This window comes from Bos indicus, chromosome 5 (assembly GCF_029378745.1).
Source record: "Bos indicus isolate NIAB-ARS_2022 breed Sahiwal x Tharparkar chromosome 5, NIAB-ARS_B.indTharparkar_mat_pri_1.0, whole genome shotgun sequence".
NCBI lineage: Eukaryota > Metazoa > Chordata > Mammalia > Artiodactyla > Bovidae > Bos > Bos indicus.
This window is the reverse complement of record NC_091764.1, coordinates 104,962,581-104,981,700: the sequence shown is the minus strand read 5'-3', so window position 1 is coordinate 104,981,700 and position 19,120 is coordinate 104,962,581. Positions and strand designations below refer to the sequence as shown.

General features: G+C 47.6%; 1 protein-coding gene across 1 annotated transcript in view; it reads right to left on the bottom strand.

Annotated features, from left to right (window-relative positions):
- The window catches only part of ANO2 (anoctamin 2), a 337,179-nt gene that overhangs the window by 245,431 nt on the left and 72,628 nt on the right, over positions 1 to 19,120 (bottom strand). The window contains exons 5-6 of the mRNA XM_070788788.1: positions 2,094 to 2,245; positions 893 to 947 (exon numbers count right to left, since the gene is read on the bottom strand). Of these exons, the coding sequence (XP_070644889.1) occupies positions 893 to 947; positions 2,094 to 2,245 (207 nt within the window). The remainder of the gene's footprint in view (positions 1 to 892; positions 948 to 2,093; positions 2,246 to 19,120) is intronic.

Below are 19,120 nucleotides of genomic sequence, written 5' to 3'. Positions count from 1 at the left end.
AACACCCCAGCAATTACCACAGCATCCAGCCTCAGCGCCCTCAACACAGCTCAACAATTAGCCCCCATGATCATCCGTGCTATACTTACTTATGGTTTGGATTTATTGTATTTCAATGGATAGACTAGGAAATTTCAGGAAAGCATCATTTTGCATACATAGAGGAAATAAATTAACTTCTATTGTTTATTAACATTTCCTGGGGGTTTTGTTGGTTGGTTGGTTGGTTGGTTGGTTGTAGTTGTTGCTGTGCCGTCTTGCCTGTCCTGTAGCTTCTGAGACTTTTAAAATATGTATTTCAAATAGTTAAATAGTCTAATAAAACAACAAAAAAGACAGTAGAAGAACGGCTATCATCATGAATGTTGGCTTCTATTGAACAGGCTGGTAATTGTGTCCTTGGACAAACAGGCCAGCTTTAACATTCTCTGACACATCAATGCCCAGGACCCTTTGAGGATGAAAGAAAGAGTCACAGAGGCTCAGCAGTGAGCACTTCTTCGGACACCAACAATATGCCTGAATTTTTTTTTTAATTCATTACATCGTAGAGCCTCAGTTTCCTCAACTGTCAAGCAAGGGAGTCACCTGACTAGCCGAAAGTCCCTCCACCCCTGGCCCCAAGTTCTGATAGTCCCTGCTTTATGATTCCAAGAAGGGCCCGGGTGGGACAACCATAAAGAGGAGATATCCTTCACAACCTAAGACTATTTCACCACTGAGATTGGGAAGCTCCTGAATTCTCCTCCCTGTTGCTAGGCAACTCCAAGCAAAGGATGATGGGAGGCAGCAGGGATGGAGAGAGATGCCCTGTCAAAGGGGATTCAGGCTTCCCCACCCCCTCCCGAGCCCGCCACAACTGGTTAAGCACCTGGTTAGCTGGTTTACTTACAATGCGACTACGGGTGGCATTATCAAAGAAAGTGTCCTTGTCCTGGATGTTGTACCTGCAGACACCAAGAAAGCCTGTCAATGCATTTCATTGCTGTATCCTTATCCTGGGACTGCTTGTCACCCCGGGCCCCAGGCAAGCCTCTAGAAAACAACATAGCTAGGTGGGTAAGACACACACACACACACACACACACACAGTCTTATGATGTTTACGCTCTTTCTTACCCAGTAATTCTGAAAACTTCTCATAAAAATGTTTCATTAGGAGAACAATCTCAACAGAAGGAAAGAAGTTCCCTACATTAAAACATTCCTTTCAAAGTTACTTATAACAAAGATTATGGAGGGAATATGCAAATTTCAAAACCTAAAGGATAAATTATCATGCAGCTGTTTGAAAATTATAATTATGAAAACTTTAGAAATACTGTAGAAATGTTTAGACTATGATACAAAAATATTACACGATGATAAGTTTTAAAAACAAAAGTAGGTAAAAAGGATTCCCGTGTATGAACAAAATTTAAGAAAAAAAAAAAACAGCAAAGAAGAGTACAGTTTCTGGATGTTGGGGTTATAACTGTTTTTCAAATTTTCATTTAATGTTGTCCCTGTTGTCACAAAAATCATAATAGATACCAAACTCCTAATTATGCAAGACCTATGTCTGTTCTAAACTTCAAATGTTGACCTTGCACTCAAAAAAAAAAAACAAAAAACAAACCAAAAGCCCACCCCTGTGACTGTGCTTAGGGCATTGTGCTGGAGGGAACACAGACACCTGAACCATGCCCCCGCCCCAGGAGCCCAGGCACTGTGGCGTGTTTCCAAGTCACTAATGCAGAGTAGAATGTGACTGCTTGTAGACCATTGCTATGAAAACTCAAGAGATGGACAGCATGTTTTCATTGGGTGTTAAGAACTGGTCTTGAAGGAACCCAGAAGCTGAGTGATGGAGATGTGCGGGAGGCGGCAGGTCAGATGTCCAGGCAGATGCGGACGAAGGGCCCAGGGAGGGGAGGACGCAGAGCGCAAAAGAACAGCCGGCCAGGAAGTCAACATGCCAGTCTCAGTTTAGCCATTTAAGGCAGCGTGACCTTGGACGGACCCGGAACCTTGGCTTCCTCTCTATTATAGAAGGACGGTTATATCTGGATGGCCGCTTCACAGCCTGACCCCCCACAGCCCCCGCTACTCACAGGTACATTTTCTCCCTGGAGAACGGGTACGAGAGGTTCTTCATCCTGCTGTTACTGTGCTCGGGCACTCGAGGCTTCAGGGGCGCACTCAGCTTGTGCAGAATCTTGCTGAACGTCTTTGCAATGCTGCCTTGGGACTTGATCTCGTACATCTGCGAAGGCAAAGCTACCAGTGAGAGGAGGAGAAGGCCACATCCGACACTCAGAGGAGCAAGACTCGCAGCCAGAGCTGCACGGGGCTCAAATCCCCCATAAGGGACACTCGGGAGGAAGGACGAGCTAGGGAAACCAGGCAGAGGGTCCTGTCCTTCCTCCACTGCTCTCACACAGTGGCGAACACCCTCAACTATTTGCATGGAAGAAGGTGACCTTTGCAGGAAAGGAGGAGCGCAGTAAGGGGTCCAAACTTCCTATACGGCTTCGTTACATCGTCACAGGAGGCCTACTGTGTGATGTCATCGTGTGTGTGTACAGATGGTGTTCAGTTGCTCAGTCATGTCTGACTCTCTGTGACCCTATGGACTGAAGCCCACCAGACTCCTCTGTCCATGGGATTTCCCTGGCAAAAATACTGGACTGGGTTGCTATGCCCTCCTCCAGGGGATCTTCCTGACCCAAGCATAGAACCCAAGTCTCCTGTATCTCCTGCATTGGCAGGTGGATTCTTTAGCACTGCTGCTGCTAAGTCACTTCAGTCATGTCTGACTCTGTGCGATCCCATAGACAGCAGCCCACCAGACTCCCCCGTTCCTGGGATTCTCCAGGCAAGAACACTGGAGTGGGTTGCCATTTCTAGTACCACCTAGAAAGCCCATGATGTCACCATACTAAGCACTTTACCCAAGTGAGCTCCAACATGCAGTGCACCCAGCTGGGTAGATAATCTTACTCTCCTGTTATGATGAGGAAATTAAGGCTCAGAAGGGTGAGAAGAGTAAAGAAAGGTCACACAGATGGTAACTGGGTGACTGTTTAGGTTTAACGCTTGTCAACCCAATCTCAAGTCTGTACCCGACTAGACCATGCCCCTATGTGATCATCCAGCATCACTTCCCTTATGTTCCTCTTAGTAATGAGTCTGCTTTCAAAGTACTGAACACCTAGTGAGTGCTTTACTCAAGCACCTTCTTGAGTAAAGAAGTACTTTTCTTGAGTAAAGCACAGCGTTATTACCAAGATAATTACTATAGAACCTATAGTATTAGCTGCTCAGTCGTGTCTGACCCTTTGCAACCCCATGGACTGTAGTCCGCCAGGTTCCTCTGTCCATGGAATTCTCTGGGCGAGAACACTGGAGTGGGTTGCCATTCCCTTCTCCAGGGAATCTTCCGGACCCAGGGATCGAACCTGGGTCTTCTGCTTGCAGGCAGATTCTTTACCATCTGAGCCACCAGCGAAGTCCATAGAAGCTACAGTTTCTTATAATGCATAGAGTATGCTTGCCTACAGTATAGCATCCGGTCTTTCTAATTCACAGATGCTGTCACTGAGACACAGAGGTTGTACTCTTCATAGCAAAGCTTTGATGGATTAACATGAACCACAAGTTTTTTACACAAGCCCTCCTTCCAAGGGGGCTTCCCAGGTGGTGTTCGTGGTAAAGAACCCAGATGCGGGTTCGATCTCTGGGTTGATCTCTGGACTAAGCTGGATTGAATTTGTCCTATTGCAGTGCATGACCAGAACAAGAGCCACGCTCAGATCCTACGACCTGAAAGGAAGCCAACTGTCTTCTCTTTCATGATGTCCTCAAGTTGCTTAAATCTCAAGCGGCAGTAAAACATGTATGAAGCACTTGTAAGATCAGTGGAGACACATGCCACGAAGGGGCACAAAGTGCTTCAAAGGGTCAAAGAGGGGAGGCAGCAAGTCCAGCTGAGGGATCAGGAACGTGCTTCATAGAAGGAGCAGCGTTTCCACTGGACTTGAGCAGAAAGGGCACCTTCCTTTTTCTTTTTGTTCTTTAATGAAATTATGATAATTTGGGGGCAAGGAGAGAACCTCCCCAATCTAACAACTAAACATAAGCCCGGTTTATTTATCTCTTCTAATACTATTTTCTGTGTGTTTTAATTTCAATTACAAAATTAACACAGTTCAAGTAAACAAGAAAACCAAGATCAGGGACTTCCTTGGCGGTCCAGGGGTTAAGAGTCTGCTCTTCTACTATAGGGGCATGGGCTCAGTCCCAGGCCAAGGAGCTAAGATTCCTCATACATTGAGGTGCAGTCAAGGGGCATGGGCTCAGTCCCAGGCCAAGGAGCTAAGATTCCTCATACATTGAGGTGCAGTCAAGGGGCATGGGCTCAGTCCCAGGCCAAGGAGCTAAGATTCCTCATACATTGAGGTGCAGTCAAGGAAAAAAAAACACAAAAGAAAAAATGAGAGAAAAAGAAACAAAAATCGTGAAGTGTATTAACTAATGTTAACAGCTTCCTTTCACTTTCAACCTCACTCCAGAGGAAACTTTTATCAACAATTTGGAGTATGTTTGATATACTCCATATATATACACACACACATATATATATATACACATATATACTCCCTATATATATATATATATATATATCTTTCTAACACACCTGTGATGGCATTTAACGTATTATCCTACAATTTGCTTTTCATGTGCAGCAATGTATCTGAGACACATATCTTTCCAGGTCAGTCCATGTATACCCAGCTTCATGAAGGCACCATATTACACAGCAGACACACGTTCTAATTTGTTGAGTTCCTTCCCTAGAGATGGGCATTTATTGTAGCCTCTACACATGCTTTGACCATACTTCTACTAACCTTACCTTACAAACACTTTTAATGAATAAGGCTTGAACAAATATTGGCAAAGACATTCCAAGCAAACACAAAAGCAGGGAAGTTCAAACTGGATTTAAGAAGGGTTAGAAACAGCCGAGGTCTTAGAAAAGACCCTGATGCTGGGGAAGCCTGAAGGCAAAAGGAGAAGGGGGTGGCAGAGGATGAGGTAGCGGGTGGCACCACCAACTCAGTGAGTTTGAGCAAACTCCAGGAGATACTGAAGGACGGGGAAGCCTGGCGTGCTTCAGTCCATGGGGTCACAAAGGGTTGCACACCACTTAGCGACTAAACAACAGTGAAACCAGCCTGGTTCTTGGGCCCTTGGGGTTCTGATGGAGGAGCCGTGACTGTCACAGCAGAAAGGCACATGGAGGCCAGTGTGTGGAGCGGAGGGTGGGGTGGGGCTGGAAGTGCCAAGCAGCTGTTAACCTTGGTTAATATAGTAACACTTATGGTTTTGATTTCTTTGTTTACTAGAACTGTGTTCATTTTGCTGCTGTTGCTCAGTCGCTCAGTCGTGTCTGACTCTGCGACCCCATGGACTGCAGCACGCCAGGTTTCCCTGTCCTCCACCACCTCCCGGAGTTTGCTCAAATGCACGTCCAACTACGTCAGTGATGCTATCTAACCATCTCATCCTCTGCTGCCCTCTTCTCCTTTTTGCTTTGCTCTTATAATAAAAACCAAAATTCTCACCACAGCCCATGGGGCCCTGTAGAAGTCGTCACTTTTTTTTTTTTTGGCCCCATGGTTCAACGCTCACTGCACCCAGCCACTTGTATTTTTAGCAATCTGCACCCTTTGTCTCCTCCCTCCCCATCACCAACTTCTGTTCACACTTGAGTTCTCACTCAATTGTCACTTCCTCGGGGAGGTCTTTCCTGGCTTCCAGACAAGGTCAAGTCCCATCTTCATAGCATTTTGTGAGCCCAAATGCCTCTCCGTCACAGCGCTTATCACTGTTGTGATTTTAAACTTATTTGAATGATTATTTGACTCATGCCCAGTCGCCCCGCCAAACAATCGTGATGAAGGCAGGACACTGTTCAAACCATCCCCCTGGTTAAATGAATGAACAAATGAATGGTAACTCTCCAGGGACCCAGCGTTGATGACAGGAGTGGCTGCCACTCAAGCGGCCCATGCTGGGGACAGGAGAGTCATAAGGTAGGAGGTCTTGGTAGGAAGAAACCAGGCTGGAGAATAAAGCCACAGCCCAAAGTCCCTGGCCAGCTGAAAGGTTACCCACCAGCTGCAAAGGCTCATGGGAGCCAAGCCTCAGCAGAGGCCAGGACAGCCTGTACTCGGTAATAACCCAACACCTGCCCTAGGATTGTGTCCTGGCAGACGGTTAGCTGAGTACCTCCAAGATGGTCTTGACCTCCTCTTGGCAGTGGATCCAGAAGAGCTCCCTAGAGAATGGGGCTAAAGGGAATGTGGCCTGTGGCATGTCTTTGGAGGAACCAGGAATGGGTCCAGGATAAATTCTGCCTGTTCTTGGATGGGGAGATGGGTGCTTCGTGCATGCGTGCTAAGTCACTCCAGTCGTGTCCAACTCTGCACGACCCCATGGACTATAGCCAGCTGGGCTCCTCTGTCCATGGGATTCTCCAGGCAAGAATACTAGAGTGGGCTGCCATGCCCTCCTCCAGGGGATCTTCCTGACCCAGGGATCAAACCCATATCTCCTGCAGTTCACGCATTGGCAGGCAGGTTCTTTACCACTAGCACCATCTGGGAAGCCCCAGTGGGTGCTCCAAATCCCTGCAAATAGCATCATCCACTTCCAAGAGAAATGTAAATGGTTTTTAAGGCCAGAGTCAAGGAGACCTCCACCCCACAGCCCTGCTGCAGGCCCTACACACACACCCGGGCAGGTACCTTGGCCCACTTCCCAGACCGCTGAGATGCTCGGGGATGCAGCATGGCACAGGTCCACAGTCAGACACAGTGGGCAGCCCCATGCACGATTCCATGGGTGCTAAGCTTGGAGGACAAAGCACCTGCTTCTTCCCCTCGTCACTTTGCACATGTTGTCCCTGTTCCTGGAGTTCCTCCCCTCCTGCTCCACCTGGCCACCCTCCTTCTCCTTCTCCACCCGGCTCAAGTACCAGCTTTCTCAGGAAACCTTTCCTAGCATCCTATGAATAAATACTGCATTCTAATGTTTGCCACACTTTTTTCTAACTCGTGGTTCACTCGTCTGTCTCTCCAACAGACTGTGGGTGTCTGGGGAGCATGCCCTGCATGCCTGGCATACATGAGGAGCACAATAATGTCTACAGAGTGAATAACCTGGGTCCTAGCCATTGCTGACACTAACAAGCTGTGTGACTTTGGACAAGGTGCTTTCCCTCTCAGAGTCCTCATCTCTAAAGAGAGAATTGGGGAACTTCCACTTCCCACTATGACGGACGAACAGGGTGCAGATTTACCCCAGCTGAGCCAATATACTCAGACTAAAAAACACGAAATAGTGGTTGCTATGGTTGGAATGTTTCTGTTCCCACAAAATTCCTGTCCTGAGTCTTAATGCCCAGTGATGGTTATTGGAGGGTGGGGCCTTTGGGAGGTGATTAGGTCATGAGGGTGGAGTCCTCATGAACTGGATTAGTGCCCTTCTAAAACAGACCCCACAGAGCTCCCAGCCCCCTCCTCCATGTGAAGACACAGCAAGGAGGTGTGAGCTATGAACCAGGAAGGGTTCACACCCTTCGTACCACCATGCTGGTACCCTGGTCTCAGAATTTCAGTCTGCAGAACTGGGTGAAGGAAAGTCTTATTGTTCATAAGCCCCCCAGTCTGTGATATTTTGGTGGTTGTTGATCAGTTGCTCAGCCATGTCACTCTTTGTGATCCCATGGATGGCAGCACACCAGGCTTCCCTGTCCTTCACTATCTCCTGGAGCTTGCTCCAACTCATGTCCATTGAGTCAGTGATGCCATCCAACCATCTTATCATCTGTGTTGCCCCCTGTTTCTCCTGCCCTCCATCTCTCCCAGTATCAGGGTTTTTTCCAATGAGTTGGCTCTTCCCATCAGGTAGCCAAAGTACTGGCACATCAGCTTCAGCATCAGTCCTTTAAGTGAATATTCAGGGTTGATTTCCTTTAGGATTGACTGGTTTGATCCCCCTGGTATTTTGTTGAAGCAGCCCAAGACGACTAAGAGAGCAGTTTTGAAGATACCAGACCTCGGGCAGCAATGACTTCCTGAGAGAAGGAAACAGATGAGTCCTGGCCTTGCTTCAGCTCACTGTCCAGAGAAAGGTCCAGGGTTGCACGGCAGGAAGGGAAAACAGGTGGAGCCCAGCACACTCCCTGGGCTGAGGAGGCTAGGCAGTAGGTCAGGGGAGACCAGAGCAACCAGAGCTCCCAGGACAGAGCAGCCAAGGGAGAGAGCTCCATGAAGAATCCTGCAGACAGTCCTCCTGAGAAGCTGCCGGACACTAGAGAAAACCCATCTGCAAGGCTGGGAACAGCCCCTCTTCCCACCAGCCTGGATGGAAATCTCACCATTCGAGGGGCATTGTGGCAGAGTCCTGGGGTCCGCTCAGCAGTGGGGATAATTAGCCCAAGGCTGAGCACCTCTCCGAATCCACTTCATGGATTATAAAAGACAGAACTTGACTAAATGGCTTTTAAAGTACTGTCCAAGTCTAACCTTCTATGGCTCTAGACAGTTCATGAAAAGGAAACATTTGTTCATAGCATACACACATCTGGGCATCTCCTGGGTACCAGGTGCTGAGTTTAGAGGTTGATTGCTCCAAGGGCTGAAGAAGCCCAGCAGTGAGGAGGACCCCTCCTCACTTCATACACAGAATGCTCAGCCATGCAACCAGCACTGGAATCCCACAGGCTCCACGTCAGCAGGATCCACAAAGACTCTGCAAGCCAGTCCCACCAGCTGCATTTGCATGACTGAGTCGCAGATGAGGAAACTGAGCCTCAGAGAAGTGGGGAACTGCCAGCATGGGGGGTGAACCCAGCCCTCAGGACCCAGGCTTCCTGACTTCCGCATCTAGGCTCTCTTCTCAAACCTCTGATCCTTGGAAAGGCTCCGTGGTCCCCGAGAAGGAAGCGAGCCAGAGCTCCCTCTCAGCCCCCCACCAAGCCCAGCAGCCCAGCTCTTCCCCAGTGTTCCACAGGGTCCAGGAAAGGCGCCCTGATCCACTTTAGTATTATTAATATGATCAGCGGCCGCATCATTATTACTGTTATTCTTGGACATAGGAGAATGAAGAACATCTTCAGAAATGGCAGGACACATGTTCACCAGCTGGTCCCCATTATGCCCTCCCCGGGTACGTGATACGCCTTTCATGTGCTTAAAATCATAAATAATTTTTAAAGTATGTTGCTCTTATTTTTCATCCCAGGGCTCAAATGTGGTTCTCATAAAAGCTCACTTTGGCTCTACTGTCACAGGCTAAGAGGTTTACTGAGATGCCTTCTTCTGTTACTTCTTTCCCCCCAACCCCGCTCGTCTCCCCCAGCCTCTCCCCTCCAGAGGGGCACAGTAGTGTGGTCTGAGGGCTAATTTGTTTCCTTCCTGCCTTGGAATCATGTTCCTTCACGGGATGCAAGGAATCGAGGCTGTAGTGATAGTCTATCATGGACAGTACAGGCTGCTAGCCCCATTTTATGGGTAGAGAAACTGAGGCACAGTAAGTTTTACTAACGTGCCCAACGGCACACAAACATTAGGAGATCCAACAGCACCCAAAGATCAAGGGAAGGCTATAATCATATGCTGCCATTGCTTAGTCACTCAGTTGTGTCTGACTCTCTGAGGCCCCATGGACCTCTGCCAAGCTCCTCTGACCACAGAATTCTCCAAGCCTCTTGCATGTCTTGCGTGTCCTGCGTTGGCGGGTGTCTCCTGCAACCCACATCTCTTGGGTCTCCTGCATTGGCAGGCGGATTCTTTACCACTAGTACCACCTGGGCGGGCTTCCCCAGTGGCTCAGTGGTAAGGAATCCACCTGCAACACTGGAGACTCAGGTTCGATCCCTGGGTCAGGAAGATCCCCCCAGAGGAGGGCATGGCAACCCACTCCAGTATTCTTGCCTGGAGAATCCCAAGGACAGAGAAACCTGGTGGGCTACAGTTCATAGGGCTGCAAAGAGTTGGACACAACTGAAACGACTGAGCACTCATGAACTTAGTGCCCCCTGGGAAGCCCATAACCATATGAAACATAAACAGAATAATCTTGATTATCCATGAGTCCCTCATCTACACTGATCTAAGAGGGCCTCTCTCTGCAACTCGTAGGAAAAGCAGAAACTAGACAAAACGATGGAGAGTGAGCCCAGCTACGAGCACATGTCTGCTTACACCTGTGGCCCCAGACACTAGCCCAGGCTGTCTCCCCTTCCAGGTATCTGTGTTTTCCTCTGTGCCTCTGGTCACTGGGTAACTGAGGGTCGACTAGGCTGAAAATGATCACCTGTTCAACTTTCATTTCAAAAGGCTCAGACACACAGGGAAGCCAGGCAGTGTGGAAGGTCGCCCTGCAAACGGGACTGGGGTGGACGCCGCTGGACTAAAGAAGTTATGAAAAAGAGGGGCTCACGCATCCATGGTTCTCCTGTTCCACTGGTACCCAAGGGCACGAGAGAGAGGGATGCAGGCAGACACATGGGCACTGAACCCAGATCAGAGGGTGCACAGATCTGGTTACCTACTCCATGCACCAGCCTAGTTACCTACTCAAGCAGACGTTAAACCCCCCACCAATCCAGATGCAAAGAGCACGGGGAGCCACTCTGTTCAGCTGCATCCTAGAGCCCAAAGGAGCCCCAGCGCCCACCAAGAGCAGGAGCTCCCCAGTCCCTCCACCCCATCCTGTGCCCATAGGTCAATGTCTGTCCACAGCCTCGCCAAATGCACACAGCAATGTATTTACAAAACGCACATTCTCTGAGGTCTAACTCTGGATTCACTTATGGTTTTTAATTACATTTTCAATGTCCTCTACACATGAATGAATGTTTGCTGACTTTAAAAATGTGGGAGAAAATCCAAACTACTTACATGGCTGATGAGTCCCTTCCAGCCCCACCTCTGCCTCCCCTGCAGCCTCAGTCCCCACCCACCCCACCCCCTCACGCCCTGTCCCCAGTCTCTGTGCTTCACGCACACTGGCCTCCTCCCAGCTCCCTGCAGAGGCCAGGGTTTTCTTGTGTGGGGTGGGAAGACATGTCCTTCCCTCTCCCAGGAAGGTTCTCACCTGCCCTCCCTACCTGGCAAACTCCTACCCAGCCCTTGGGTCTCAGCTCAAAGGCACCCTTCCAGTACCCTGCACCTCCCCGCCATCTGAATTGGTCTTCTCCCGTTAGCTCTCTGTCTACCCTGATCTTTGCTTCCTGAGCCTCCCAGCTCATCACCAGCTATTTAACTTCTGAATCCTCCCCACACCGAAGCCATATGGGGCCAAGACCAGCTGTAGTCACCACTGCATCACCAGCCGTCAACAGAATATCTCAGACATAATGATAATAACTATTCACTGGGTGGATGGATGGATGGGTGAATGAATAAAAAACATGATCCTTCCAAGGTCTAGGGCTCCTTACACACAACCCAGCCCCATTCCAGGTACAATTAGACTATTTCTAAATGATTTTTTGGTAACTGAAGGGGTTACTGAGGACCCAGATCAGGGATGGCTGCTATGGTCCATGTATCACAATGCTGCCTCCCCCCACCCCCTTGCAGACCACCCTGAGGGACCACAGCATTCTTCCAATGCCCTTGAATGAAGACTCAGAACCCATCTCAGCAACACTGCAGTAAGCCAGGACCAATGAACCAGGCTGGTAATGAGATCCATCCTTTCATTCATTATCAAATGTTGATTACTGCTTGCTCTGTACCCAGGCCTTTCTAGGTGCTGCTGCCAATAGGAAGAGACAAAACCGGTGCCCTCCTGGAGATTCCAGTGTAGTGAGGATACAGACAATAAAGCAAAGATACAAACACATTACTCAGTATCCAGCAGTGCTGAGTGTTAAACACACACACACACACAAGAGAAGGGGGTGGAGGCAAGAAGAGAGACAGGGGCCCACTTCACACAGGGGAGTCAGGTATATCAGTCTGTGCAGAGACCCAGGTGGAGTGGGTAACTGCATCCTGGTATCTGGAGGTCCTCAGGCAGAGGGAAGGTCAAGCAAAAGGCCCAGAGAGGGAAACAGGCTTGTATTTTGGAGGATCTGTGTAGCTGGGCTGCAGTGAGCAAGTGGGCAGGAGTGAGAAGTTCCTTTCTGACCAGAGGTGACTGATATGGCATTAATTCAGAGTCCCTGAAGAGACACGGTCACTCCCAGCTCCCTTCTGACCAACAGCACTTTAATGTCCACAGAAGAAATCACATAACACCCTCAGGTTCCAGCCTGCTCGCCCCCACCACTGGAGAGCGCTAGTCCACCGTGGCACTCTGACTGCGCACTCCGCCTTCATTCTCAGGGCTCTGATTCACCATGCACTGGTAAACGCTTACCAACCACCTCCGTGTGTGGGGCTGGATGGCTGATATGTAGCTGTCACTGATTTCTATGGTGTAAATATGCCCACTATGGCCAATTTCTTAGTTAACTTATATGCGGACTACATCATGAGAAATGCTGGGATGGAAGAAGCACAAGCTGGAATCAAGATTGCCGGGAGAAATATCAATAACCTCAGATATGCAAATGACACGACCCTTATGGCAAAAAGTGAAGAGAAGCTAAAGAGCCTCTTGATGAAAGTGAAAGAGGAGAGTGAAAAGGTTGGCTTAAAGCTCAGCATTCAGAAAACTAAGATCATGGCATCTGGTCCCATCACTTCATGGGAAATAGATGGGGAAACAGTAGAAACGGTGTCAGACTTTATTTTCTGGGGCTCCAAAATCACTGCAGATGGTGATTGCAGCCACGAAATTAAAAGACGCTTACTCCTTGGAAGGAAAGTTATGACCAACCTAGACAGCATATTGAAAGGCAGAAATATTACTTTGCCAACAAAGGTCCATCTAGTCAAGGCTATGGTTTTTCCAGTGGCCATGTATGGATGTGAGAGTTGGACTGTGAAGAAAGCTAAGCGCTGAAGAATTGATGCTTTTGAACTGTGGTGTTGGAGAAGACTCTTGAGAGTCCCTTGGACTGCAAGGAGATCCAAGCAGTCCATCCTAAAGGAGACCAGTCCTGGGTGTTCATTGGAAGGACTGATGCTGAAGCTGAAACTCCAATACTTTGCCACCTCATGCAAAGAGTTGACTCATTGGAAAAGACTCAGATGCTGGGAGGGATTGGGGGCAGGAAGAGAAGGGGACAGACAGAGGATGAGATGGCTGGATGGCATCACCAACTCGATGGACATGAGTTTGAGTAAACTCCAGGAGTTGGGGATGGACAGGGAGGCCTGGCATGCTGCGATTCATGGGGTTGCAAAGAGTTGGACATGACTGAGCGACTGAACTGAACTGAACTGATGGCCAATTTCAATCAGTGGTACTGTGACCAGCTTGCAAATTTTCTGAAAATGTATCAGATCTCAAGAGCCATTATAAACCAGTATATCACTGATTCCAGTTCTTACTGAGTAAGAAGAGCTCTGCCCATGAGACCAAGGTGCCTGAAGCTGACCGCCCCCTCCTCCTTCCCTACTTCTCTCCTCCCCCGCCCACAGTGGCAGCCACGGCCCATGCTCCCATGTCTCCCATTGAGAAAGCGACCACATATCCCAGCTACTCAGTCTTGTTTTACTATAGTTGACAAATTCTATCCACTGCCCTCTGCTCTCAGCCCACGAGCACGGGGTCCAGGGTCCAGGTCCCTGCCCACCCATCTGGCACATGCTGCCCCAGTTCAGTCAGATGTGAGGCTTTCAAAAGGAAAACCACCACTTCTCTTTCCATTTTTTTCAATCACAAGCCTAAAAACAACTTAATTTTCGAAAATGCAAATTCACTTCCCATTACATTTTCATGTTTTTTGCATCACTGATTTTGATCCCTGAGTCAGGTCTGTGGTCTTGCCAGGCCTGCATGCACATCCAGAAGGTGGCCCCAAGCCATCGCAGGTTCCACACGGAAACAATGGCACGGAGATGGCATCAATTTGGTTTTTTCTGATTTTTAAAGATGAGAAGCATCACAGAAAACAAAACTGAATAAGTACAAGTGTTCCGTACTCTTTCCAGCCTATTTAAATAGCAATCAAAGAGCGTGCACCAAAGAGCCCATAAAGATATCAAATATAAACCCAACCCCACATCACTATTAAAAACAAATGCCTGGGAACAGGCAGAGACAACAAGAAGAGGACCCCCCACAGCCCATCAGTGTGAACAGCTATCCCTCTGGTTCATTCAAAAATCATCAATGATATTTATAATAATCGAAAGAATCTGTCCTGAAAGGTATCATGAAGGCTGAGTAGTCAGTGGCCCTCCTCTAAGGATTAAGGATCTAGACGATCTCAATCTTCAATCAAGTTCATGGAGTTTCTCCTGCTTTTTACTGTCTGGTCACCGAGGAGGAATCACTAAACTATCAAAATAATCCCAGAGAGGAATTCAGTCACTACTTGATGAAGGAAGAAGAGGGTCAAGGTGAGGAGGGGAAAGATGTGATTCTGTTTCTGAATTTTGCATGGACAAATGACCACTGAGCCACCAGGAAAGCCCCTGATCTACTCCATAATAATGAAAAAATAATAATTTGAATGCTCTGTCTCTCCATTTTAGGATTAATTTAATTAATTTAGGATTAATTTAATTTACTTAACCAGGACGTAATTTCCCAGAGTACATTCTGCAGACGATTGGTTCCTCCAAGATATTAACAGGCATTCAGTAGGAAAGCGATTGAACAAAACTGAACCATTTCCTTTACATCAGGGCAGGAGGGGCTTTCCCGGTGGCTCAGACAGTAAAGAATCTGCCTGCAATGTAGGAGACCCGGGTTTGATCCCTGGGTCAGGAAGATTCCCTGGAAAAGAGAATGGCAACCCACTCCAGTGTTCTTGCCTGGAGAACTCCATAGAAGAGGATGATATATATATCAAATGTATATACATAATATATGTACACACATATGGTTGGATGGTATCACCGATGCAACGGACATGACCTTGGGCAAACTTCGGGAGATGGTGAGGGACAGGGAGGCCTGGCCTGCTGCAGTCCATGGGGTTGCAAAGAGTCAGACACAACTGGGTGACTGAACAACAACAACAATCCTGTTAGTTCTGTTTCTCTAGAGAAACCTTACTAACCCAAGCCTCAGATCTGAATAACTGAGAAGGCAGAGGTTCTGGCCTGGCTGAGTGGGCATCAGGAACCTGGGGAGGGTCTTCCTGTGGAACTTTTGCAGAAGTCACAAATCAGAATTTCTAAGAGCCAGCAATAAGTAATGGAGCACAACTTCCAATAATTTATGAAGCTTAATAGAATTAATATTTTCCTCCTAAGGGGCCACCCAGGTTAACTAAAATGCCACATTTCTTTGCTTTTTAACTGGAATTTTATTTAGTCCAACATGGTAACACTAATTTTCTCACTCTCATCAGAAAATTCTTAATGGCAATTCTATATCATTTCAGTTCATGAAAATGAGAAGATGGGGCTTCCCTGATGGTCCAGTGATTAAGATCTGTGCTACTATGCAAGGGACATGGGTTTGCTGCTGGATGAACCTGCTGCATTAACACAAGAATGGACTCCATCATCTCATCCTCACCAGTTCCTGGGATGTAGCTCGTGGGGGAGAAGTGGGCGTCAGGGGTGAGCATGGCGGGGACAGGTGGCAGGGTACTCGTTCATATGTATAAAAAAGTGATGTACCCATGGCTGGTTCACTTTGCTGCACAGCAGAAGCTAACACCACATTGTAAAGCCATTATCCTCCAATAAAAAATTTTTTAAATAAGAAAAGTGCAAAATAAACATAGATATTGACCACAATCTAGACGGGCCACCTCGGTAAAGAGCAGAGGTGAGAAAGCACGCACTTCAAACCTTCCCAGGCTGCTCGGGGCCAAAGGCCAGGCCTCCTGCCTCTATCCTGTGCAGGGACACTGCGTGTCCCTCACAAAATACTGGCTCCTCTGTTGTTGTTTTTGGAAAACAAACACTTCCTTCCAAGATCCCCCTCCCGGTTAATATCTGTGCTCAGGACTCCGTGTCCCTGGACTCATTACTGTGGATTTGTCCAGGTTCGAGAGCTCAATTTAGGGATTTCCTGCCCATCTTCCCGGTCTCTCCGGACCGTGCTGAGTTATGATCCAGCCTCCACCAGCCACAAAGATGCTAAGTGACCCCACACTATGCCTCAGTCTTCCTCCTTGCTCCCCCTGCCGCCAGGACACGAATCCTTGCAAACGTGGTTACTCTTTTTGTAGTCACTTCCCAAGCCCATTAAAAAGAGGGGAGGGACTTCCCTGGTGGTCCAGTGGCTAAGACTCTGCACTCCCAGTGCAGGGGGCCCAGGTTCAATCCTTGGTCAGGAAACTAGATCCCAAATGCCATGACTAAAAATAAAATAAAATTTAATTTAATTTAAAAAAAGATCCCACATGCCACAGCTAAGACCCAACACAGTCAAATAAATAATTTTTTTTTTTAAGAGAGGAGAAAACACCACTGGACCCAACACTAGGCCTATGGAGGTCAGCTTCACCCCCATGCTTCTTTCTCACCCCAGGAACTGGGTTTAACCCCCACCCTTACTCCTAGACTTGGTTCTCAGATTCACTTTTGCAAGCAAATGCATGCCACCCAGCATACCACGCTGTGTTCCCCTCTCGTGGTTATGACATCCTCCTGGGAGGTCAACTACTTGCCACTGCATTCTGTGAATAGGAAAATGGTCTGGAGCCCTGGAGCAGAAGGATGCCAGGATGGCCCACCTGTGTGGAGTCTGGGGACTTGACACCATGGGGACAAGTTCCTTCTGCTACACCTGCAGCCTCATCAGGGCCACCCCCTGGCTTTGCTTTCTCAGACTCCCAGGACCAGCATTCTCCCAGATGGAAGCTGTGCCATGCTGATGGGCTACTTGGCACAGTATTTAATCAGATGGGCTTCCCAGGTGTCGCTAGTGGTAAAGAAACTGCCTGCCAATGCAGGAGACATGAGAGACGCGAGTTCGATCTCTGGGTGGGGAAGATCCCCTGGAGGAGGGCATGGCATCCCATTCCAGTATTCTTTCCTGGAGAATCCCCATGGACAGTGGAGCCTGATAGGCTACAGACCACAGGGTCACAAAGAGTCGGACACAGTTGAGCAATCTAGCACAGGGTGTCTGAGTGTGGGCACTCCGCCTGTTGTGCCCTTGGCTGTGAACTCTGAGGGCTCAGACTGCCTCTGAGTCCCTCAGTGTCTCTCCACAGACCCCCTTCCACCAGGAGTTCCATCAGTGTTGGCTGCCTACTGCATCAGGAGGGAAGGTGACTGGGGAACCAGGAACTGAGAACACACCTAAAAATATTTGAGAACACAGACACAATAGTAAACTTCTGCATTCCCATAGCAGCGGCTAAGACCTGGATTCTTACAACAACCTTCTAGGAAAAACAGGGCAGGTGTTACTATGCCCACTTCACAGATGAGGACATTGAGGCTCTGCAAGAAGAAGTGACATCCCCAAGTCACACAGCAGGTGGGTCCAGGACCAGAGCTGGAAGGCTGGCCTCTCAAGGACTCGTCTGATGCAGAGTCTACCTGGCTATGGCTCCAAAACAGGAAGGAAGGAGGGGAGGAAGCAACCTGAGAGTCCATCAGTGGGTGATGGATAAAGAAGACATATGTGTGTGTGTGTGTGTATGTGTGTCAAGACATACATATATTTTAAAATTTATATATATGTATTTACAACATATAAATATTATGTAAGTATATAATATAATATAATATATAATTATAAAATTACAATTAATATATAATATAAATTATAATAAAATTCTTTACATATGCAAATACATAAAATCTTCTTTGGAGAAGGCGATGGCACCCCACTCCAGGACTCTTGCCTGGAAAATCCCATGGACGGAGGAGCCTGGTAGGCTGCAGTCCATGGGGTCGCTAGGAGTCCGACACCACTGAGCAACTTCACTTTCACTTTTCACTTTCATGCATTGGAGAAGGAAATGGCAACCCACTCCAGTGTTCTTGCCTGGAGAATCCCAGGGACGGGGGAGCCTGGTGGACTGCCGTCTATGGGGGTCGCACAGAGTCGGACACGACTGAAGTGACTTAGCAGTAGCAGCAAAATCTTCTTTATCCACTCAATATCCATTATATTGGCACTTCCCAGGTGGCGCTAGTGCTAAAGAATGGAGTGGATGTGAGAGATATGGGTTCGATCCCTAGGTTGGAAAGATTCCCTGGAGGAGGAACTAGCAACCCACTCTAGTATTCTTGCCTGGAAAATTCCATGGACAGAGAAGCCTGGTTGGCTACAGTCCACAGGGGTTGCAAAGAGTCAGGTGCAACTAAGTACACACAAACACACATACACATCCATTATATGTCTTTATCCATTATTGTATATATAAGATTTTATATATCCACACACAGATCCAATGGAATATGATTCAGTCATAAGAAAGAAGGAAATCCCACCATTTGCAATACCATGGATGGACCTGGAGCACATTATGCCCAGTGAGAGAAGTCAGAGAAAGAAAAATACCATATGATATCACTTACATGTGAAATCTAAAAAGCCAAACTTGTTGAAACAAGACGGTCCTTCCACAGACCCGCTCCTTTCAGATTAGTCGAACTCTGACTCTGCCCAAATGAGTTCATTTCCATTTTCAAATTTTGAGCAATCATGTTTTCAATGTATACATTGTATTTCTTAATAATATTATGACCAAGAAGTTTATCACATTAATTTTCAGTGTAGTTTGTTGTTTAAAATAATATAATCATCCAAATATTATTACACTACTATTAACTAGGTTCAATATATCAGTGTTGATTTCATTGTGTTAAATGTACACTCGTAATAAAATAGCTGCAAACCTTTAAAAAAAAATGGTGGTTACCAGGGGATGGGGCTGGAGGGATAAGACATGCTGTTTAAGGGTACAAGCTTGCAACATGTAGTAAATAGACCCTAGAGATCTAATGCACAGCACAGGGAATATGCCCAACAATATTGTATCATAACCATCAAACTTGCTAAAAGATTGGAACTTAAAGATTCC